Source organism: Lissotriton vulgaris, chromosome 1_1 (assembly GCF_964263255.1).
Source record: "Lissotriton vulgaris chromosome 1_1, aLisVul1.2, whole genome shotgun sequence".
Classification (NCBI taxonomy): Eukaryota; Metazoa; Chordata; class Amphibia; order Caudata; family Salamandridae; genus Lissotriton; species Lissotriton vulgaris.
Genome location: NC_141685.1, coordinates 315,138,120 through 315,163,613, shown reverse-complemented (window position 1 = coordinate 315,163,613; position 25,494 = coordinate 315,138,120). Strand labels below are relative to the sequence as shown.

At 43.1% G+C, this 25,494-nt stretch overlaps 1 protein-coding gene across 1 annotated transcript in view; it reads right to left on the bottom strand.

Moving 5' to 3' along the window:
• Positions 1-25,494, bottom strand: part of LOC147747110 (vitamin D3 hydroxylase-associated protein-like) — a 394,497-nt gene that overhangs the window by 112,707 nt on the left and 256,296 nt on the right. Inside the window, exon 8 of the mRNA XM_086952361.1 lies at positions 13,105-13,230. Within this exon, the coding sequence (XP_086808487.1) occupies positions 13,105-13,230 (126 nt within the window). The remainder of the gene's footprint in view (positions 1-13,104; positions 13,231-25,494) is intronic.

The window sequence follows — 25,494 nt, the reverse complement described above, 5'->3', positions numbered from 1 at the left end:
GGGGGGTCGTGAGGCCCCCCCGCCTTCCAAAAGTTCAAATCTGTGTCTGTCTCCTTCCATGGAGAAATTGGTGTTGGGAGGGGTGGCGGGCCTCCCGGCCCATATGGAAAGGGGAGACCACTCGGTCCCCCCGAACGTATGGATGGGTGCCCCGATCCCCCGAGCGTGACCCGGCTGCTATGCTAGAAGCGGCGTAGCCGGAGCACACCCCTCCCGCCCAAAAGAGGTTGTCCTAAACACCCGCCCGGAAGTCCGTGCACGGATGGGCGTGCTTGAGGCGGGCCCCCGCCCTCCCGCAGCTGGATAAATAGTGCGGGAATCCAACAAAGCTTCCTCTTGTTCCTGTGCTCTGAAGGCTGCACCACTCGTCGCTTGTGAGCCCTCAAGGGAACAAGCTGCACTTTTCTGACCCACCCACCAGCCCCTTGTTGCAGATTTTTGTGAAAGGTTTTGTTTTTTGCTTTAGGACTTTTTTCCCTTTGTAGCAAAGTTGAAGTCGTTGAATTATCAAACTGTTGCAGATTTAGGCATAGTTTTCTTTCCTTAGTAGGTAAAACAACTGTTGTATTTATTTTTTGGTCGGGCGGTAAGGTCATGATCGGTGAGCAGTGATTTCAAGGTCCCTAGGGGGGGCGCCACCCATTATGGATGGGAGCGCCCAGGGGGAGGCGGCCATTGGCCCCTCCCACAGGGCGGGGCGGCACCCACTACGGATGGGTTGCCCAGGGGGAGACGGCCATAGGCCCCTCCCAGGGGGAGACGGCTATATGCCCCTCCCACGAATTTCCTGGGGGGCCGGATATCCGCTCCGGCGGAAGAGAGTGTGGGGAAGGGAGGGGAGTCCACGCTGTCCTTCTTACGGATACCTCGCACACGCACTCAGACAACCTTAAGATGGCGTCGAGTGAAAGGGGGCCCCCACGACAAGAGAAGTTACAGTTGGCTGCGAGGGTAAAGTCCTCTGCGCATGCGCCACTCACACCGTGAGGGCGGGAAGTTTGTGATAGGGATCTGACACCGGTTAAGACCTTGCCGTTGGCCTTAATATTAGGTTGTACAAATTCAAAAATGTAATGCATTTATCAGGATGCTAGACTCGGCTAGGAAACCTTTGTATTAGAGATTTGTTAAGGTTAGCCTAAAAATCCTGTCTTCATCAAAATGTAATTGAAGTTGAATTTGTACATAATTCATGAAACGTTTTTAATTTAAAGTTTTAAATTTTGTTTCCTATTTTAATAAATACGGCCGGGGGGGGTCGTGAGGCCCCCCCGCCTTCCAAAAGTTCAAATCTGTGTCTGTCTCCTCTCATGGGGAAATTGGTGTTGGGAGGGGTGGTGGGCATCCCGGCCCATATTTCATTTGATTCACCCAAAAAAACGTTTGGAATTATACATTATTTCAGACTGGGAATGCTTCCTTTGGCAGGAGGAAATTTACGCCTCAAAATAGGTGACTCGTGGCAAGATGACAAAGAACTTACACAGCATTTTCCATACTTAGGTCTGGTATAAGTGAATCCTAGGAGGCATTCGTGGAGATATCTGTTAAACAATGCATATGCTCAAACCCAGAAAAAAACACTTGCAATTTGAGATTAACCTCTGATTTAGCAGGCCTCCATGAGATCAGAATCGTCCAGACCAGCCAAATGTCTAAGGGCCCAATTTATACTTTGATGGATGAGATACTGCGTCACAAACAGCACAGATATTCCGTCACAGAATTACAAATGCCATACGGTGTAATGCAAATGTAATATGCCGACCGGGATATACGTCACATTTTGAGATGGAGTATTCCATATGCCAAAAATCAGGCCCTAAGTAGCAAACGATTTGGTACCTAATTACATATTTGGCCTTGTATGTACATGCAGGTTCCACATCTATTTGCAGGGCATGATACATGTATATTGACTATTTGCATTGTATAACCTATTCCTTCTCTTTCAATAATGATGATAATGGTTAAAGAGCAAACTGCATCTGTATGGCTACCATTTAGGGAGCTGTACCTACAGACTGAAGGGGATCCACAAGTACTTTAATATTATGTAGGCGCAAGACACTTTTCCCCACCCAGAGATTGTCTGAGGTCAGTAACTTTGACTGTGTTGCTGCCAAATGATATTGCATTAAGAAGCAATCATAATAATGTCAATGTTAGCAACAATAGTGAAAATATTTCCTTATCAACAAAAACTAACATAAAAATAATGATGTGCTCATTTGGCTACTCAACCCTGATTGATATACGTTGCTCTACACACAATGTATTCTGAAGGATGCTTTACAAGTTTTTTTCCAATAGGGAATGATGATTCTTGTCCAAAAGTAGAAATTCTGGTTTGATTAACTGTCCTGTATTTTTAACACTGGTATGATTTATCTTGATACATAGCATTGAATATTCGTTCCCCTTGTAAGTATGACTTTCATTATTGTGTTATTTTATTTTCTGTCACAGTTTGCCTGAGCTCCACTAGATGATTGAATCCAACCACGAATAGCAATCGGGGAAGATAACCATTTTGTGAAGTAGTAATCCATGGAGGAGAAATATGAAATGTTATTGACTATAATGCATTTTCACATTTTTATCAATGGTAAGTCAATGCTTATGTTGAGTGGTTTGAGTAAATGGTTTCTCAATAAAGCAATGTAGAGTTGTAATAGCTAATATTGAGAAATGTAGGTAAACAGTATCTACTAAATTAGGTAGTAAGTGTCCCTTTCCAGTGCAACGGCATAACTCATTTGATTACATTTGCATCTCCACTGGAGGACTAGAGAAAGCCAATCATCTCTGTGAAATGTCAAGGCAATTTGTGTTATTTGTATCATGTAAAATCCATATACTAGGCCAAATGTATCACTGGCCCAGGCTCCACTGAAATGCAACCTTGGTAATTCTATGCACCTTGCCAGGTGTATCAATCTGGCAAAGTTCACAGAGGCTCTTCTCAGGCAATTGTGTAAATTGTGCCTCATAAATGTTAATGATCCGGATTCTATCCGTGAATCATTGCAGCCAACATTGATTGCACATATGGAGGTCTCCAGTTCACAGCAAACCTCCCTCTCTGAATTCACTAAGTAGAAGTATTACAGCCCCTATGTTTTACAGGAGTTATGTTATGTTGTGTTAACATTACTTGTAAAGCGCAAACAGCTGCCCCAGCGAAGGGGCATCCTGGCGCTGACAGCAAAGCAACTGACATGACAGATGGGCCAGAGATAGAAACTAAGTTGCAGAAAAAAGGTGGGTTTTAATAGCCTTCCTAAATTCTAGATAGCTGCTTAGGCCCCGGATGTGGATTGGGAGTGCATTCCAAAGGAGGGTAGCTGTACTACCGAATGAGCGGCCTCCAGCACAAACTCTCAGTGTACGGGGAACAACTGCCAGATGTTGACCCTGTGAGTGAAGATGGCGAGAGGGAACATAGGGCAGGAGCAGTTGTGCCAGGATGTCAGGAGAAGACAGTTTCAAGGATTTAAAGGCAATACAGAGAGCCTTACATTTCAATACGCCTGACCACAGGCAGCCAGTGTAAGCATTGGATGGCGCTAGACACAGAGCAGGACCTGTGCAGACCTAGAAGGGTTCTTGCTGTCACGTTCTGTACCCTTTGAATCCTCAGGATTTCTGCCTTATTAGAACCTAGATAAAGCGAGGAGGCATAGTCTAGTCTAGATAGAACAGATGCCTGAATGATGATCTGGTGATCAGAGGCGTAAAAAAAAACAAAAGAGGTCAAAGGCCCCGCAGGAGTCCAGAGCATGTACCTGCCACTTTTTTGGTTTGGACTCGGAAGTTGAGGGATGAGTCAAGCCAAACTCCCAGATTTTTTACAACCTCCTTAAGAGGGGGGCGGGGGGCACAGCCTAGGCTTGCAGGCCACCACCGGTCACTCCGCTGACCATGGTCCTTCCCCACCAGTAGTACTTCCGACTTGCTGGCATTGAGTTGGAGACAGTTGGCGGTCATCCACTCGGCAACTGCCGCTAGGTCGCCCTGAAATTTAAGGGCATCCCGCTCAGTGTTATTGGAGAGTGCTACCACCAACTGGGTATCGTCAGCATAGGAGACCATGGTCTGTCCTCTGCTCTTAGCTACAATGGCTAGGGGTTGTACGTAGAGATTAAATAGCAGAGGACTGAGAGAAGAGCCCTGTGGTACCCCTAGTTTGATGGGGTGTATGCCTGAGGCGAACGGGGGGACTGTCACCACAAATGATCTGTCCCGGAGGAAGGAGGTGAGCCACTCTGATGCCAGTCCAGTGATGCCGGTCTACTCCAGACGGTGCAGTAGAATGGCATGGGACACCGTGTCGAACGCAGTGCTCAGATCCAACAGGATCAGCACTGACGTTTAGCTGGCGTCCAGGGCGGACCAGAGATGTTCTGTCACAGCCAGAAGAGCAGATTCCGTGCTGTGACCCAGTCGAAAGCCATTCTGGGAGGGGTCTAATGAGTTGTTCCTGGTCAGGAAATATGACTGGAGAGACTTGACATAGGCCTCAGTAATCTTTGCCACCCAGGGAAGCAGAGAGATGGGGCGATAGTTCTCTGGCTTGGCATGATCGAGGGAGGATTTTTTTAGCAAGGGTACTACGATGACCTGTTTCCATGCCCTGGGCACAGTGGCTGTAGCAAGTGACCCGTTTATCACTTGGCCCATGGAAGGTAGAATAGTAGGAAGCATTTTTCTAAATTGGTCAGGCCTAAACGGGTCTAGAGGGGAGACAGACTCGACTTTATTGCACAGTATTTGCAGCAGTTCGGCGTGGATAGGCGGAAAGTTATCCAGGGTGTTAACATTAGGAGAACCCCGGGCAGCTGAAAGGTCAAAATCGTGTCATAATGAGAATGCAGACGCAGTGGACCATGGGGTGGATATCTCCTTTTTCGCATTGTCACCAAAATCAATTGCAAAGTGTAAGTACTTTGTTTTTTTAAGGCCATCCACCGGCCAAATGGTTCCAAACCAGCAAGGACAGTCAATAAACTTTTAATATTCCAAGATTGCTGCAGTGCTTGCAAACCATTGGTGCAATTTCCAGAGTCATAAGAAAAGAGGCGTGTGTCCAATTTTCCTGTAATTTGTAACAACCCCAAATGTTGACATTGTGAGGCTCAAAGGAAATGACAACTGTCAAATTCTTTTGGATCTGTTGTGTTTAGGGATTTCTTTGTCACTAAGTCTGTCACTTTGTGCAGCACAGGTTAGTGAACACTGATTGCCTCCTTTAATTGCCTCTATGCTCTGTACATTATCTGAACTATGATGTGAGGGCATTATGATTAGTTTGCACAGCTGGTTGGTACATTCAATGCATAGTACATCTTACATGATTTGAAGTCTGACCGGTAAGAGCACATGAACTGATTTTGAGGGAGAATTCAGATACAGAACAGTGAACATTCCAGTTACACTGTCTGAGAGGTTCTGTTACATGCTAGATGCTAGCCTTTCAGAACTGCCTGCAGAGAGAGATCTCATAGGGATCCCCTGCTGGGGCCAGTCAGGAACCTTGCCTGTATCTTGAAAGGTGTCCCAATTGTTGGGTTCTAGGAAATGAGTTACCAGAGAATAAGTAGCAGGAGAGAACACACTGGACCCCTCTGCTGTGAGTAGACATTGTGTGACACAATTAGGTAAATGGAGAGTGTAATCCATAGCCTCACCTCTGGGAAGACACCTCTGTATTGTGATCAAATGTTGCTAGACAATTAGGAATAGCAGATTCAATTAGTGAGAGATTAAAGTGTCATATTTCAGCTTTGCCTGAAAATCTCTCTATCATGATTCATTCATCATGGAGGACATTACACCTGGAGAGAGGTTGCAGAATTAATTCATGAAATGGAATTTATTGAGTGCTGCTGTCATCAAAAAGGCATCTATGTGCGAGTAACAACAACACACGAAGGACTGTAGTGAGAAAGAAGGATGTTATGTTAATTTTATTTGTATTGCGCATTATTGCCCTGAGGCGTCTAAGCGCTGGTTTGTTTCAGCTGCGAGTGTCACCCAATACTGCCGAAAGAGTTACAAAGATTTGAATAACCAAGTGGCATATTATCAAGAACGGCGTTAAACATTATCGCCGGTTTATCGGCAGGAAACTGCTGCTAAAGCGGCGATAATTGGCTTGATAATATGCCCTTGAGAATTCCAATAGAAGCCCATGTTCTGATATGAACATGGGCTTCTATTAGAATTCTCCAGGGAAAATTGTCAAGCCCATTATCTCCACTTTAGCAGCAGTCTTCTGCCACTAAACCGGCGATAATTTTAACGCCATCCTTGATAATATGCCCCAGGTCTTTACAGCCTTCCCAAAAGAGAGAAGACTGGATTAATTTTTTTTGCACAGAGGAAACGTGCTCCATATTTTGGATGCTTCCTTAACAATATTCTTTCCACCCCAACATGATTTTTTTAAATCTAGGCTGAACCAATAGGTTGGCAGTGGCTGCACGAAGTTTCCTTAATGGAAACTTGTCTATCAGTTGAGGTAAGAAAGCCTTCAACGCTAGTTGAATGGCTAGAAGTTTCAGGTAGTTGATGTGGAGGCCCTAGTATTTGGGTTCACACTGTCCCTGGACGGTCCGATCCTAAAAGTGTGTTTCCCAACCTGTAAGGGATTCAGAACATTAACAGAATTTGGCTGTGATTTTTTAATCCACTTCTTTTTGGAACCGATGACAAGAATCTGATTAATCTTGGCCCATGAATGTAATCACATATCTTTCATTAACACTTATGCTAGATTTTTAACATGTCATGAAAAGGGACCACTTACACATTTTACAAATACATAATTTACCTCACAGCCCTAGACAAGGCAGCTCAGAACTGAACCGTTACACAAATAAAAAAATCAATATACATGAAACACCAAAAGTGAATGGGCCCGATTCACAGAATGAACTTAAGACTCAATCCTAAACTTACTACTATTTTGGCATTCACAGAATGAACTTACTACTTTTGGTATTCACAGAAGTTAGGATTTTGTCTTAAGTTTGTCTTAAGACAAACTTAAGACAGACTTAAGACATACTTAAGACAACATTAAGACAGACTTAAGATAGACTTAAGACAAAATCCTAACTTAAGTCTGTCTTAAGTTTGTCTTAAGTTACGACAAACTTAAGACAAAATCCTAACTTCTGTGAATGCCAAAAGTAGTAAGTTTATTCTGTGAATACCAAAAGTAGTAAGTGCATTCTGTGAATGCCAAAAGTAGTAAGTGCATTCTGTGAATACCAAAATAGTTGTACGTTTAGGATTGAGTCTTAAGTTCATTCTGTGAATCGGGCCCAATGTGTTTTAAAAGAACATATTAGTACAATAAAAAATGTCAGTCAATACATTTTGAGAACAGAGTAGACCTGTGTGTGTTCGTGGCATCGCTGATGGGTGCCACTCTTGATAAGCCAGTTGTCCAGATAAAGAAAAACATGGACGCCCTGCCTGCTCAGTAGTGTGCCCATTACCACAAGGCACTTGAGGGTGAACACTTGAGGTACAGTAGTAACCCTGAAGGGGAGCACCTTGAATTAGTATTCCGCTGGCGGCAAACCTGAGATATCAGCGATGGGCCGGATGTACTGGTATGTGGAAATAGGTATCCTTCAAGCCGAGGGCGTTTTTGCCCCTTGTAGGACCCTCTAAAATAAATGAAATAAGAGGACTGCCATTCCTGGGTGTGCTGGTAGGACGTGGAGGCTTCAGGGGAGGTTGTCTTTGAACCTCCATGATAAAGTGTGAAGCAAATCAGCCAATTGTGAACCAAAGAGAGGCTGGCTAACAAAAGGCATGTTCAACAGGTTCTGCTGAACTTCCAGCTTAAGCCCAAAGATATGGAACCAGGCATGTCTACATAGAAGACTACTCGAATGGACCCCTCTGACAGTGGTCTCTGTGTCATCTAGGGCACAGCGAATAGAGGTGTTTAATATCTGCTTGCCCTGAGAGAATATTTCATGCCCCCTTTTTCTGTGCTCCACTAAGGTATTGGAGGAGTTCCTCCATCTCGTCCCAGTGTGCACAATCCAAACTTGCAAGAAGGCCAATAGAATTAGCGATATGCTGTTGTTTGGCTGATTGCGCTGCCAACCTTTTTACCCCAGCATCTATGCACTTACTGTCATTTTCTGGTCGTGGGGCTTCGACACTGGCCTGGGAATTGGCTCTATTACGAGCAAAAATGGCCACCAGAGAATCAGGCAGGAGCTGGACATGGATGTACATGGAGTCAGTAGGCAAGTTTTATATTTTGTATCCACCCTATGGGTTATGACCGTTGCTAGGTCCTTGAATAAGTGCTAGTGTGGTATAGCATGTCTTTAACCATTGGGAAGTACTGAATTGAGCAGTTAATGTAGGAGAGTTTTTCAAAAGGGAAGTCCTCCATATGAAATAAAGCATCCCTCCCAATGAGTTCCAGTAGGTGGAATCATCCTGAGGGGAGGGACAGCAGGGTGAATGTCAGGGTCGGGGTCCCCTGATGGGTCTGCATCATATGAGTACCATGGTTCACCATGTGGAGGGGCCACCCCCACCAAGGGGCTGGTAGCCTTTTCTGCTTTCTTGTGCTGCTTTGGTTGAATCTGAATGGTCAAGGCTTTCTTGAAGGACAGCTGGCATTTCGAAGGTGGAACAGGAGGGCCCAAAGGATAGGCAAGGATCTGTATGGGCATGGAAGACCAGATATTTCTGTCTTGAGTGAATCTACTCCTGCAGCTTGTGGAGAATCATCTTGACTGGGCCAACATTGGTCTTGCTGGTCGATGCTGAAGTCTTTGAATCCAAAGTTGGTTTCAGTTTCGGCACTGAGGTTCTGGTCAGTGCCGAGGAAGATGTGAATGGTGCTGAGGGTTGGCTCAGTGCTAGAGTCGGAGTGGGCCACACCAAAGCGGCCAGTCTTGAAGACTTCTTTGGTAACATACTGGAGATGGGTGAAGCATCTGAAGCAGCTTATGGGTGCTGATCATAGCCTGAAGGCAGTGGTGGTCCATAAGTCTGTCTCTGGTGCCCTAAAGTGGCTGAGTGCTCTTTGGTGGTCGTCTGCTCAGATTGAGAGTGGTGTGGAGGGGGGTGCGATACTCACAGACTGCTGGGATGGGGAAAGTCCTCTATCCCTAGTTGAGAGGCAGAGCTTTCTGTGGGAGAGAAGGCCTCTGCATCTGCAGCGAATAGTTGTGGACGATGTTCCTCCCAATGTCCTCTGGACCAAAGAGGTCTGGGTTGTGCTGTACCCACTCCTACATGACGTCTTGAGTTGACGTGCCCAACGGTCATGAAGAGTTCCTAGAACGGAAGGGGTGTCAGGCGTGGCAGGGGACTTCATTGTGTTCTGGCGACAGACACAGATTGCAGACCTGACGGAGATCGATCCAAGATATTTTGTGTGGCAGCAAGGACAATATCAAAATGGCATCCATTCCTTCACTGTCGGAGCATGGTGGAGAGATTCGATTGACAGATGGGAGTAGGGCATGAAGGGTGAGGGCCAGAAAGGGCCAATGTCAACCCAGACCTCCATTGAGTGAAGTAACCAAACATCAATCCAAGACAGAGAATAAGGAAGACAGATTCTAAGTACAATACTGATGGAATTGACCCAGAGAACTGGAGCACATGTCAAACCCCGACTGCAGAAAGTAACCAATCTAACAATGGAGCCGATGAGCATGCGTATTATCACCAAGAGGAGTTGCAATACCTCAGGACCGGAAAGCCTTCTTGGAAAAAAAACAACTGGCACACCCCCAGCCCCAACATTTGATGGCAGGACTATGCACAACATTTGTTTCTACAGCCACACATGCCTCAAACATGAAGATTCTGTCCACCACTATCCTAACACAATGTGCACATACTGTAATCAAGCCTTATCTCATTGAACCATCATATAGGCCTGTGTGAATACAGTGCTCTAATATGTTCATTTCATTATTAGTCCCTGTGATATGTATACCAGCACACCTGAAGGAGGGCATTTTGAAGCATTTCCAGGAAATCTCCAACCACTGCCATGATGAAAAAGCCTCAGAGAGGAGTTTGTGGATATTTACGATCTCTTAATGCAAACTATGCCCTGAAGCAACCATTCCTCACCTCTTTCAGGCAGTTTACTACTGTATAATTGTGTGTGTAGGCAAATGCCTCTTTTTGTATGGTCAAGTAATTATTTGTTTTACTTATGCTGTTAGTTTTTGACTCTGCACACTAGGGCATTGCCAACTAGGCCCGAGTATATGTGCTCTGACCCCCTAAAACATATAGATATTTAGCTACAATCCTCATTGACATATCTAACTTACCTATAAGTCCTTAGTCTATGATAAAAAAGTGTACACACGGCCTGTGAGTTAAATCTCACTTGTTGACTGCAGCACTTATTGTGCTACCACTAAAGAGACATTCAAATCATGTCCCCAGGCCTGGCCCTGCAAGTTGGGGAGGCAGTATTGAAACTGCCAAGCCGACTTTGCAAAATAAACCTCCTTGCTAGGCCTAGACATGTTTCTTAATACTTACAATTCACCCCTAAATTAGGCCCTGCATGACCACAGGGCAGGGTGCCGGGTATTTGGAAATTAGGGCATGTGTACTTGAGTTTTGAATGCCATGGAAGTGAAAGTTGTTTTTTACTATATGTAATGAGGGCAACACTGGTTCTGGGTTGTTTTATGTTCTGGTTCAGGGAGGAACAGGCTTGGCAGTTTGGGCTGTACTGTTCCCATTGGAGCATGTTCAAGTCTGATTTGCATATACCTTGGTCCAAACTGAGGTGCCATGGTTTGCAAAATAACAACACATTGGGATGTGGCCCGAGTTATTTCCGGTGGCTGAGAATAATTCAAGCATTCCATCCATCAATTTTTGCATACTTTTAGAAAGTTGCCATTTCCTGCCTGACAAAAAGGTGCCTTTATGCCAGATTTCACTGACACCTGGCTGTTGATGTCTCCCCTGTGTGAAATGTGTATTGCTTCCAGACAGTGGACAAGTTGCCTGGGAAGATGTTTCTCTCCATGACAGAATGGTCATCTGGGCTGTGTCCAAGAACAAAATTATCTTCAATGGAGGCCTACCCTGTTATAAGCAGATGTTGTTTACACCGGTGCCTTTCCCCTTCATTGTCCTTCGAACCAGAAATGCGCCTGTCCCAGTGGGATACGAGTTGCCATGAGAACCACTTTTGAGTGACCACAGACGAGTTTTTTCTGGCACACCTCTGGATGGCCACAGGGAGCTATGCACAGCAAAATAAAGTTTCTTCCATTTAGGGTTTAGTTAAAGAGTAGCACTTTGGTGAAGTTTACAGTTAAACACATCCCGGAAGTGCTGCAAAAGTGGGGAAGAACACCCCAGGGAACTTTTACCCCATTGGTTGAGGAGTGGCCACGAGTTTCCCCCTCCAATAGGCTGGTACAGGCATAAATGTGGCACCACCGTACCCTCTTCTGAACACCTCTGGGCCTGTGGAAGATAGAAGAAGGACTGCACCTTCTGTTGCAACCTGTGAAGAGAACCCCAAGGGCAGGACCTGCTAGCACTTGTACTTAGATCTGAGACGTGGACTCCAAGGGTCCTTTGACTGACTCCTGTTAAGCTACAGGTGCACAAAAGCTACAAGAAGCACACTTTCCTGAAGACCCCACTGACCAGTTCTAACTGCACCTTCCCTGGACCCTGCTGTTATATTATCCTAGAGTTATTGCTGACATCTAAGTGGTGTCCCTAGGATCCTCAGACTCTTTGCCTAACCCTAAAAGCTGAGACTTAGAAACGTTTTCAAGGATATTTTCCTCGAGAACCGACAGCAGCCCAAAATCAACATTCCAAGCCACTATGACAAAGGTGCTAGCGGCTGGGCCAAAGATTCAGGTTGCTCCCATTTTTTACAGCAGCTAATCAGTTTCAGCAAGACATCACAAATATTGTATGAAGCCTTGTTGAAACCTAATTCGCTACAGCTTGCAGGCTTGCTCCGCTGGAGGAATCCGAGCTCTAAAAAAGAGGACCAGTTCTGAAAGGATAAATCTTCACCTGGTGAAGACGCCAAAAGTCTCCACCCGGCGAGGGACTTTCCTTGGGAGCGAATTTTGAATTTTCCCCAAACTGAACTGTTCTGCCAACAACTTTATTGGGACTTCATCTGATGGCTATCCGGCCTTGTGGCACCCATTTCGGCCAGAGCCTGCTGCCTTGCCTCACTGAGAATATTTGACTTACATTTCAAAGACTGAGTCAGAAAGTAAAGCTTCCAACTGGGTTGAATCTGGTCTGTGTATCTGACATGCACTGCATTGTAGTTGGCCTTAAGGTATGACTTTGACCCAGTCTAGCACGATCAGTTGCCATTGGTTGGCACTTTGTGGAGCTAAGACCCAATTCAGACTTTAAAAATTAATTTACACGGTTATATAATTGGAGTTTGGTTGCTTTGATCTCATTTTGTTCATTAAAATATTCTTTATTTTTATGAAGTGGAGTGGGTGGGTATTTATTGTGTTGTGTTTGGTATTTCTAAATACATTACACATTTTCTTATGTTAAGCCTGTCTGCTCTATGCCATGTTTATGAGAGGTTGATTTCAGGTTTAAATGATTGAAGCCTTTACTGGACCTTACAGGGATAGTGCCACAAGTAATAATCCACTTTCACACAAATGTGTTCAATGGTGGGATTCAGAACCTGTGCTTCATTACGATGTCGGACAGAAGGGATTTGAAAGCTCGTTGGTGGCGGTCTGCCCGACTTCTGAAACATCAGTCGGACTATAATGACTATATAACTTACTAGTATTTGAGAGTCTTAACGTTAGAGTTACAATACTTCAAAGGTATACTATGTTTCATATTTCAATGAAAAGAAAACAATAAAACCAAGCAATTACCCTAAATTAAAGAAACATGGAAAAGAAAGACTATGCACCTAAAACATAGGTAAATGGATACAAATGGTGGTAAAGATAACATCTTTAGAAAAGATCCATTACAATGATATTTGAAGGAGGAGGATACCAATATTAAAATGTTGTGGTACCACATCAGATTATAAAGCTCGGCACTGCTTACCGTGTGTCCTGCTTCTTCAAGAAGCTTTTTAGCTTCATGAACTGCTCGTCTCATACTCGGGACTGCTGGAAAACAGCTCATATTGTCAAAATAGCCAATCCTAAGAGGTTCTGAACTGGAATAAACCTGGAATGACAAGATGTGATTGTTTAAAATGGAGGTTTCACTTAAGCAAAAGTAAATGGAGTGCACATTTAATGGCTCACACGTTTTCCAATATATTTGAAAAAAACAAATGTTGACTTGTATTACCTCCTAAGGGTCTCTTTTTCTGTGCTCGTATTTACCTGCCAGATGCCTCACACTAACTAGCTTATACTTAAAAATACCTAAACTACAAAACTCCCACAAATTAGTCTGTTTAGTTTCAACTTCATCAACAGATGTGATTCAATTTTCGTCTACTGCCCTCTACATCGGCCTCCCCCAAAACCTCATCCATAAACTACAAGAATGACGCAACCAGGATGATTTTCAGACTCCCCAGAAGTGCTCACGCCATCCCCCTCCTGTGTAAGCTACACTGGCTCCCTATCAAACAAAGAACAAAATTTAAAGGCCTCTGTATTGCCCATAAGGCAATCTACGGAAATAGCCCTAAATATATTAAAGACCGACTCAAGAATTACATTCAAGGCCGGGCACTGAGATCATCGTAGGCCTGCCGCCTGTATACCCCCGTTGCAAAACTGCATCTAAAAGGGGCAGAGTGTTCTCTGTCCTTCTCCCACAGCTCTGGAATCAGCTGCCGGATTACCTTCGTATGGAACCAGCACTCCTCCCTTTCAGGAAGCAACTCAAGACTGTCCTCATTAAGGAGGCCTTGAATACTGTCTAACTATCCCCTTCCTCTGCTGCCCTTGACCCATTAGCATACGCCCGGCCTCTCCCTCTCTAGCAGCGCTTAGCGACCTGTTGGTGATTTAGCGCTGTACAAAAATAAACTAAGAAAACATACTGTGCTTACAATGTGCCACTGTGCTCTTTATCCAGTATGGAACAATGGCCCACATGCATCAATGTAGGATTTTGCATTTCTCAAATAGCGAAAATTAAGGAATCGCTATTTGAGAAATGCAAAATGCTATGCATCAAGAAATCCTAAAAGTTTTTAGGATTTCTTCATTTTCGAAAATTGCGATTCCTTAATTGCGAAGTGCAATTAAGGAATCGCATTACATTGATTCCTATGGGCCTAGAGGCCCATAGGAATCAATGTAGTCAATTTGAAGCCAGTAGCAAATTGCGAGTGGCACTTAGAACATTTCATGGGTGCAGGGGGGGGGTCCAAAGGACCCCCCCATGCACCCCTGAAATGTATTTTTCGCATCATGTTGCACACACACATGTCCTAAGGACATGTGTGTCCGTAACATGAACGTTTTAAAAATGCATTTTCTGCATTATTTACAGTTTTTGCAAATTTACCGAGTAGTTCAACTACTCGGTAAATCTGTCCTGCAAAATGCGATTTCTCTTTTGAAAATGTATTCATGCATTGCTTTTAGGAAATCGCACATTTGCGATTTCCTAAAAGCAATCGCATTTTTGGAAATCGCTCAAATGTAGCGATTTCCAAAAATGATTGATGCATTCCAAAATGCATTTTTGGAGTCGCAAACGGCCGATTTTAAGGAATCGCACCGTTTGCGACTCCATAAATGCTTGATGCATGTGGGCCAATATTTCTTTTTAATTTGTTGCGAACAGTCCTATTCATAAACAATAATGGCATATAATGTGAACTAAATCAGATTATTAAGAATAAACCACCTTGCCATTTTTGTTCCATCAGCCCTGATATGGTGTATGACTTTCAGGACCTCTGTTCAGAAGTTTGTTCAATAATCCACTGTCTCATGTGCACGTTCGACCTCTTTATTGCAAAGAAAAAACAAATGCAGTCAGATGTATCTCTTTATTACAGCCCTGTACATGGATACAACTCCTCTTGCTGCCACTTCCTGCTGCCACCAACTCCTGTGAACTGGAACACTCAAGGCAGGTGGCATCTAAGCATGATGCAAAATACAGTACATCTTCTCCCTTAACAATATACATATAAAGACATGACAAAATACATATATATTTAAACTTACTTTGTGACCACTATATAAACTACTATATTTACTACCTACAGGTTACTCTATCAAATGTGTATTAGTACCTGCAATATATTGAATACATTTATTCACAAACAAAATCTTCAGATCCCCTGGTGTTACAATTCTCCTACCAAATATCCCTCTCTGTTCAGTCATGAAGCAAGCTTGTCCAATTTCTGCATTCACTCTCCTTTCTCCATAAATTCCCTCACAAGAATTCCTTACATTTTCACTATGTCCTTCATATGAGTTCCTTACATTATCACTGTGTCCCTCACTACCACCAGCAACTCTTTCATCCCCCATCCAATCCAAGTTCCCATCTACTTCATCAACAACATGACCCTCTCTACCATTCTAATTACACTTTGCCAATCCACTATAGTGCTAGATTTCCCATCATTCAACTATCCTGAATTATTACACAATATTTTCATGACCATCTTGGGTGATGAAAACTTGCTTTTACCCTTCAACTTCAACACACATTCCTTAACTAACCAAATCTCCAACCTCCAAAGTCATCGATTTACCTCCATGCTTATAATCATACAAGGATTTATAAGTTTACCGCGCCTGTGCAAATTCTTTTCTTACTTATTCAGGTGACTATCCCACTTTTCTAGATGTTTGCATCCAACACATATTATCCTTAGTGAAAGCTATCCTTCCCCTCAACAATTCAAATGGACTATGCCCAGTACTTACAGAGGGCGTAATCCTATATGATCACATAATTTGTGCGACATCCTTCATCCGCTACAAATTCTGCTCTTCTGAAGTGTCCCACAAAACCATTTCCTTCAGGATGATAAACCAATGTAGTCTTATGCACGAAGGCATTTTTTCTAAAAAAAGATCCAGGAAATAGTCTGATAAAAACTTCGGCCCATGATTACTTATGACATGCTTGTGTAATCCTTCTCTCAGAAACACTTTGTCTAGAAACCCTACTGCCACATGCCCATCCACACTACTCATTATCTCTATCACCGGCCACTTAGAAAAATGGTCTAATATCTCGGTTATATACTGCACCTCTCCACTTGTCTCCCTAAATGGTCTCATAATAACAGTCCCAACCCTTTCCCAAGACATGTTGGGACTAACAATGGGACACAAAGGCGGTCTTGACGTAAAACAGGATTTGTTTGAATTCTCAATTGTACACAATTTCCCACTAATCCCTCCTCCCTCACATCCATCCCTATCCACCAATATGAGGATTTAAGTCTAACCTTGGTTTATGTTATACTGTGATGTCCTATAGGACAAATATTCAAACTTCAACTTACCATTATCCACCAAAAACTCATATCTTACTTCCCAAAAAGCAAACAACTCCTTAGTAATGCTATTCTTTGCAGGTCATCAATCTCTACTTAGTCTACTAACTTTATTTAAAATGGTATCTTCTTCCATACTTTTCTCCCATTCTTCTTTACTTAACCCTGAGATTTCCATTCCTAGTAACCTAGCCACACAACAAGTATCCGAGTCATCTTCCTTCGCTTTAACACTTGCAATGGTAGCTGAATTAAGCAATTAGCCATCTTATTTTTTACTCTTGGTACATATTATACTTTATAATTGTAAACAAACAATTTGAGTGGCATACGTGCAATGTGCAGAGAAACTCCCTTAAGTTGTTTAGTGGTAAGCACCCTTGTAAGTGGTTTATGATCACACCTCAGTATGACTGTCAGACCCCTCCCAAAGGGATGGAAATATTCCAAACTTAGCAAAAACTCCAGATTCTCTCTTTCAATTACAGGAAACTGTTCAATGGGAGTTAATGACCAAGAAGCAAATGCTATTAGTATCTCCCTTCCATCCTTCCCAATTGAGTGAGCACAGCTCCTATACTTTTCTTGCTAGCATCAGTTGTTTTTATAAATTTGAACTGCATGCATCCCTGGCATGGAATTGATGAGGAAAATTGAGAGATACCAGAGCTCTCTTCGATCCCTGCCACATTTCCAATACTGTTATTCAGATGCATATTCTACGTTGGTGTGGAATAGGTTTGGTGGATATATTATAAACGGAAACGTGACAACGGTACCATGTCTATGGTAGGCTGTTTTTCTCTTCATTGGCGCAGTGGCTATGATCCAAAGGCTGAAGCGTGCTCCAAACATTGCTGTGCTTGCCCTCCAGTCATGCCCACTACTGCTATTATGCCTGCATGCCAACATCTTGGTTTTCGTCTTCACATAGACATGCATTTGCGTCAACCTGGGGTGGGTAGATCTCGCTGAGTTTCGCTCCATGGAATTTCGTGGAGTACATGACAGATGGAATTTGGGTATGTTGCACTTTTTATTCTGAATCTTAGTGCCAGGAGCTCGTTCCGTGCTGATCAAACAGCACAAACGGCAGCAAGCCAGAGGGCACTCCTTCTTGATTTGATTTTGCTGCCAGTTGAGGAGATTTTCTACTTGAGAGGCTGCTTTCTGAACACAAATGATTGCAGTGCTTGTGTTGGGAAAATCTCATCAGGTGCCCTCCTAGCGACCATAAATCATGCAATGGGATGTCAAATCTCATCGCTCCCACCACCTAATTATTCGTAAGCCGTGCTTGAGAAAAAACTCAGCCATGCAGCAGTTGGCAGAATTTGGCAGGAATGCTGCATTACATGTGTAATACAGAGGGGCCAAAACTCCAGCAACTCCACTTTCAGCAGAATGTATCGCTCACCCCTAGTTTCCACAACTTGACCTTGCATTTCCCCATTCTGGATTGGCATCATTTACACGCGATTCTTAATGCGTGACATTGTGCTTCATAGTGTGCATAACATCGCATTATGAAATGTGTCGAAAATAAATACAGATTGCTGCATGCATACCTAGGCGCACTGTGTACATGATATGGCCTATGAAATGTTTGGAATATAAATACTGACTTGTGACTATCTATACATATAAAATCGAAAATATGTCTGTTTCTCCTTTACGCATTACTACACCATTCATCCGATCGCCATGAAACATTGGTAAGTTGTTGAATACACTCTTGCAAATGTTTCTGGCAAAAAAAAAATAATACATTTGTTAAATATCGGCTCCCTAGACCCCCAGTGCCCTCATAATCTTTCCAATACTGAACGTTTACAGTTTCTGGTGCGACTCGCTTTTGCAATGACCATCAACAAAGCACAAGGACAATCGCTGCAAGTGGGTGGACTAATTTTGGAGAATCCTTGCTTCTCACATAGACAACTGTAAGTGGCCAGCTCACGAGTCGGAAAACCTTCTGATTTTTTTGTGTACGCACTAGACGGAAAACCAAAAAATACCATGTATCCACAAGCACTAGAATAAATAAACAGAATTAAAACAACACTTTAAAATGTTTTCCATATTAAAATGAATACGTTTCAATAAGAATGACACAATGTAAATTGAATGTTATCATAACAAGTTTCCTCAAATTTCCTTTCTTCTGAGATCGCAGCAACGCGTGACGGGTCAGCTAGTTGGTTATAAACCAGGAAAATGATAACTTCATTATACCATTATCTATTGTGGCCTACTTACGTAGCAGAAGTAGCAACTGCATGTGCTTTGAAGCTGTTTAACGTCACAGTTCCTGCTGCTTCCAACTCCTGTGCATTGGAACCTACAGGACATTCTGTTACACTCAAGCACTGTGGCATCTAAGCATTATGCAAAATACAACACAATTCAACTGGAAGTGGGACGAACTATGTGGAGTGATAGAAATGTCCAGTAAATTAAATTACAAATCTTTTTTACACCACACTTTTAAAACAACTCCAGTTGATGCAGTGGTAGTATAGACATATAATTCATTAATACTTCTCCTTTGAATAATATCAGAGCTAACTAGGGCCGAGTTCTTATCCTGGAGTTGTTCTGAAGTAACTGTCACCAGAAGCACTGTTTCTTGCATTTCGTGACCCGGCATGTAAACTGGGAATGGTTGTAGTACTATTCGGTCTACCTTTTCCAGTACCAGCCTTTTAAATATTCTGGTCTAAAAGGTTTTCAACAGTCTCCCCTGAGGATCTAAGCTTTTTAGTTTTGGCATAAAGAATGTCAAATTCACCATGTGTTCATGCCAAGCCCCTTTCAGATGTAAACATTAGGCACCTTCTGTCTCTGTAATATTTCCAACTTTGTTATCGTCTCTGTTAGAAAGATATGTAGCCACCATGCTTCAAAATTGAGGTAGACGCTAAACCACATTAACATGGTTTCTGGTATTGTTATTAATGGTACTTTTGAAAATGATTTTTGCCCTCCCAAAATCCATTTTTAAAGTAGGCATTTGCTGTAACAGCCTTTGTGTGCCTCTGCAGCTCCCTACTGCACAACAGGAACAAGTCATCACACTGAACGTGCTGACTTTGCCAACCTCAACCTGCCCTGTGGCTGTCCCTGCATTGGTGTAAGCTCCTGGGGTTGAGGGTCTATTAATTCTTGCCTGGTGTCAGATGAGAAATATTCCACAAATACAGTGACATCCGCACATTTGTTTAAAATCATTGTAAAATTGTGTCAATCAGCAGAGGACTGTGGAAATTGGATGTAAAGCCACTCATGGACTTTGCTCAAGTATAAACTTTCATTGGGTGCAAGAAGGTACTTAATTTGAGTCAGTGGTTTCCGGTGCCCAGCACCGGCACTTAATTGTCAACACCGGATCTAATGATAGTCCACCATATGTTGGCGCTGTCTGCCTAACACATTAAAGAAGGGCAACACCTGCCACTCACGCCATTCCTATAGCTTTGGATGGCCTAGAATAGGCAGAATGTTCACACTTGTAGAAGTGCGATGGTTAGTAGTTCACTTGCTACTGCTTTTGGCAGGGCTGGCAGGGGCAATGGGTGGTGCAGGCTGCAGTGGTCTCCCAAGAAGGACACAGCCACTTACCTTTTTTTAAGTTAAACACTGGTGCGAGATGTATTCATGATGCCAACCTTCCCAACAAATCAATTTTGTCAGAGGTTGTGAAGTCTCGTAAAGGGAAATTGACTTTGAAATAAAAATGGATTCTGACTAATGTAGGACAGGCTATTGCCTGCTGCGTATCTGTTATTGCTTTTAGGAAAAATGTTTACTCCCGCCCAGGGAGACGAGATTTCCTTACATTTATCTTAAAGCAAAAGAGGTGCAACAGTTGTATTGTATTGGAGCAGCCATCTCAAAAGAGTACTGAGCACTAGCAACTCTTGAGGATACGAGTAATCTTGGCTGCTCTCCAATCCAAGATGGTCAGCCATTACTGATTTTGTTCACACTCGTTTTATGGACTGCAAGTAGAATGGAAAAAACGTGAATTCAAAGAGCTCAGCATATGCAATGCATTTCAGCTAATTCTTGTGTCCCTAGTGCATTGTGCTATAATTTGTAAGGTACCCCAATATAGGCTTAATTTGTCACCTAACCTTTCACCCTCATTTTCTCTGCCATCGTACGACATAACCAAAAACTTTTTAGTATGGGCCTTTTACCTAGTTGGGCACTGCATAAATGTTTTCCCAGAAAACTAGCGCCATTTGTTATGCACGAGGATTCTCTGAATCGCAGCAGGATTAGCATCTTCTGCATAATACTCGTCATCCTCCGCCAAAATGACACAGCAAGGTAGAACCCCTGAGGGTATATTTTGGGTATATGAACCCCATATCTTTGCTGGGGCAAGAAGAGGAGAAAGACGTCCATGCTGACACACTGGTGTGAGACACTAAGGTTCCTGGTCGCAGACACTCAAGCACGCAGTAGTCTGACATCCCTTGTGGGGGTCCATCTCAAGACCAAGATGGGGTCCTTCATTCTCTCACACCAGAGTGTGGGGTTGGTTTTATCCTAGGGAGATTCTTGGCTCTACACCTACATACAAGCTAGACAGATCTAGTTAGGGTTGCATTGTACGAGTACGCATTATTATTGTCATGTATTTATATGCCTGCACATATTCATTGTTTTAGATCTACTGTAGAAATCTACGATCCATTTACTCTGTTAGTGCTTATAATCATTACTATCTGTTTCTGTCTTATGGTTGTTTCGGCACACCTATTTTACACTAGAATGACGCTAGTTCAATAAAAGATTATTGAAAACGCCCCCACCGTTTATTCTGTGTATTTCTCTGAGACAAAGTGAGCTCGATTGACTGAGCGAAAAGTACTGTACTGTTTCCACGATCCCACAAGGGACAGTGTTGTCATGTTCGATAGTTCCTACTAACTATTCTCTCCTTGGTAAGAGAAGTTTACAGTGGTAGTGTGAGCTATCTGGGTTACAGGCGAACATACCTGATGGGGATGTCTGTAAGCAATCTGGACACTAATCCCATAGTTTATGTAGTCTAAACGCACAGATCCTATATAGATTTATAGGAACTACATTACAATAGGCGTAAGGCGGTATCCAACTTACAAGTCTTTCAAGATCATTAAATTGCCTTCCTGCATTATTGGGGTTAAATTGTGCAGGGTGGTAATTGTGAGCTGTTGTCTTCTGGCTCAGTAATTGAGTGTCCGAAGTCTGCATGTCTTATGTGGGGCTGTTGTTGAGATGCGACTTGGATTCCATCCCAAGTTCACACTCTGTCCTTGTTTCTGACTCTAAAAGGTCGGTTTGTGGTGGATTTTGTGTCTCCCAAGAAAGGGATGATTCCGGGTCGCACGGGGGGGACTTCCACGGTGTCTAAGACCATCGTCCTTTCAGAAAGATACTTTAATAGCCCCGGCACCTACTAATAACGTAGACTGTAGGGATACCTGGGCAGCAGTTCTTCTATTGTCTTTTCTTGTGTTACCCTGCGATTCCCCCCTGGTTACAGAGGCTTTAGACTTGGTTGACTCGGTCTAATTTTGTTGCAGCTCCTGTTTGAGTCTGTGATTGACATTCTTAACTCCTGTCTGCATAGCCTCCTGCATCACTAGCTTGCGACTCCTGGCTATATTTTAGCATAAAACGCATCCTCATGTCAGTTTTTAAAGTGAGGGTGCATTTTGTCCCTAAAATAGTGAGAAAAAAACAAAAGCACAGCAAACAACAGTTGCTTACGTTCTGCTGTTCCTGCGTGTTCAGGATAATTACAGCAAATTGTGCCTAATTATGTTAAGTTTTTAAGTTATAACAAGGGAACCCAATGGATACCTACGGACCATGGGCGGGCAATCTATTCTAGAAAACAAAGGTCCTAAGGTTAGTGTAATTATACATGCAATTAAGGTATAGTCTTGAATCAGTACTATATCTGATTTTCCCGTACCCAGCCGGGTCAGGAAATTTTATTCAACGTGTTTAACGATTTTTAGGTGACCACGAAGAGGGTCAAATACAAACATTTGATAGGGTACAAGCCTGTACCTATCCAAGAATAAGCAGTCAAGCAGTTTAGAGGAAAGATAGAGGTCAAAGAAAACAAACAATATCAGGCAAAAAAAGACATGGGAGCCAACTGTCTCATGCTATTTGAGTAAATGGTGAAGCAAGTTTAGACACACAATCTCTGTAAAAAAAATAGGCTCAATGGATATATTACAGAATTGTTTAGACGGTCGACGTTTCGGTCCCCTGGCTCCTAATGAACCGGGACCATCATCAGGACTTTACAATTAGTTGCCTGTTTAAGATATTAAAGCTCCTGTAGGGAAAAAAGAGGGGAAAAGAGAAAGCAATATCTAAATTAACGAACAGAATTCATAAATAATGTACTTCATATGTCATGCCCATTTCATAATTTACCACATGCTTCACACCCGAGCTATGTACAGTAAAAGTAACAACCTCATTATGAACACTATAGGTCGTGTGTGTATTGGTTAAATAGAGTGACAGGCATTGTGATGGCTATTTCCTTCTGCGGAGCCCATAGGTGGTGCATAGTGATTGGTGCCGAATTGTGAAGTGGCAAGTTCCGGTATTGTCCAAGTGGTCAGAACGTATCCAGCAGCTATTTGCAATTGATTTTATTCTAAACTAGTTTTTAGAGGCGGCCGAGTTCTCGTGAAGTGAGCTACACCATTGCTAATGCACACGAGTGGCGATGTTGTCGCAGTGTTCGTAATAATAGAGATGTAATGGGAAAGAACAGCTGACCTGGAAGGTTCCAAGATCATGCAAAAAGCGAATCTAGGTAATGGCGGATTGTTCCTCGTAGCGCGACCTTGGTCTGCGGTGAATATACCTAAGAAAATAAACAAGTTGTGTTATTGCCGAAGCTGGGCTTGCCATCAAGAGCGGGCGGTGCCAAGACTAGGAAATTACCTCTCGTTGCCGTGTCTAGACACAGGTGAGGGTCGAGGGCATTTAGATCCTTAACAAGTTGCCCTCCTGGTCAGGGCTCACGTTTCGGGGATTGCCAGAGTTGGGCGGTATTTCCTCAGGGGATGCTGAAAAATATTAATAATAAGAGGAATCAGGGGAGGCAGCTTGGGGGCATGGGATCGAGCAGTGTTGCCTTGCATTTGCCCAAGTGCTTACCTGGTATCGGTTTACATGCAACGGTAGTGCTCCACAGTCGGGCGATGTACCGGGCGTCGAGGGACTCAGTGGTCGCCGATATCGACAGCACGGAAATCGGTTCAGGGCTGTCTGGGACGCCGGAAGTTTAAGTCGGAATGGTGGCCTATAGATAGCGTGAAAGGACTAACGTACGTGTGCCATGGCGGCCATAATAAACTGCTTGACTGCTTATTCTTGGATAGGTACAGGCTTGTACCCTATCAAATGTTTGTATTTGACCCTCTTCGTGGTCACCTAAAAATCGTTAAACATGTTGAATAAAATTTCCTGACCCGGCTGGGTACGGGAAAATCAGATATAGTACTGATTCAAGACTATAACTTCATTGCATGTATAATTACACTAACCTTAGGACCTTTGTTTTCTAGAATTAATTATGCTAAGTGGCATAATTTAAGGAATTTTGCGTTAACAAGTGGAATGCTAAATTCCAGAAATTACGCAAATTACCCTGTGGTAATTTGCATTTTGCACAGGCCTACTATTTATGCATAGGGTACTGTGCAGCATTAGTTAAAGCCCTCATTGCGAGCGGCCCATAATAATTTATGTTATTCCACCAAATTTACTGTTACTGGAATCCAGTTATCTCAGGGATGGCGAAATAATTATTTTTTGGGGTAATAATATGCAGAAATCAGACAATCTGTGTCAGTTTTTAGCATCTTTTTCCCAGTTCTCTACTTGTAGACTTACCCCTACTGAAAACAGGTGACATTGCTGGGTTAACTATCACTTATCAGCCGTGTTTCCACTTAACTCATAGACACAATGTGCCATGTAATTCTTATCAACATCAGATTTAGTCGGCCAGTTATAATGACAGATTTCATGGTTTACTTCAGTTTCTGTACATCACCCATGTTGGAATGTGGTTTATTAGTAGAGGTTAGTAGGTACCAACCACTAAGTAATAAGGCCATAATTACAATATAAGGCCCAGTCAAGGTCTCAATAAATGATTTCCTTGCTCAACTCTGGAAGTTGGCTGCAAACAGACAGGCTTAACTTAGGAGTCAGGTTAGTAAAGTATTTAAAAACATCAATACCCTAAATAAGTAAGACACAACTCACAATAAAAAACCAACACCAATTTATGAAAATAGGAAATATGTTTATGATTAAATAACACCAAATGACAAAGATCCAATGTAGGGAATCGGAAATAATAATTTTTAAAGAACAAACACGTTCTTGAGCCAAAAACGCCAAAAAGGCCACTTTGGGATATCTGGTCTCGCTTAACCTGGACAAAGGCAAGGTTTCAGGCCAAACGCGATAGAGCACAGGTCAGATACACATAGCGGTAAGTCCCTTATGACTTAGTCACTATTTCTGGAGCTGTTTCTCCCAACGTCAAGCAAGGCTTCTCGGTAGGCCAGCTTTGGGTTCGGCAGTGGCTTGGCTCAGCTTGATGCCTCGGTCAACTCCTGGAAGTCTTGTCAATGACGAAAAGCTCTGGACCATCAGCAGGGCTAACCTGAATCTCAGGCTGAGTCGTGGTGCGGCGTGGTCGGCTTGACTCTTGACAACAGGTCAGTCAACTTAGGAGCTTTTTGACAAAAATTCTCCAAATTTTCCCAAACTTCTGGATCTTCTTTCAGTAGGTCCTTTTGGGGCTCCAAAGTGTCCACAACACCAATCCAAGGTTCCAGAAGCTCCAAATTGCTCCTTGGGATTTGGGACCAGGTCTTCCACAATGCACTTTGCCAAATTCTTTAAAGTCAAGCTGGAGGTAGTCAGTCGGGTTCTTCTTGCTAGAGATGATG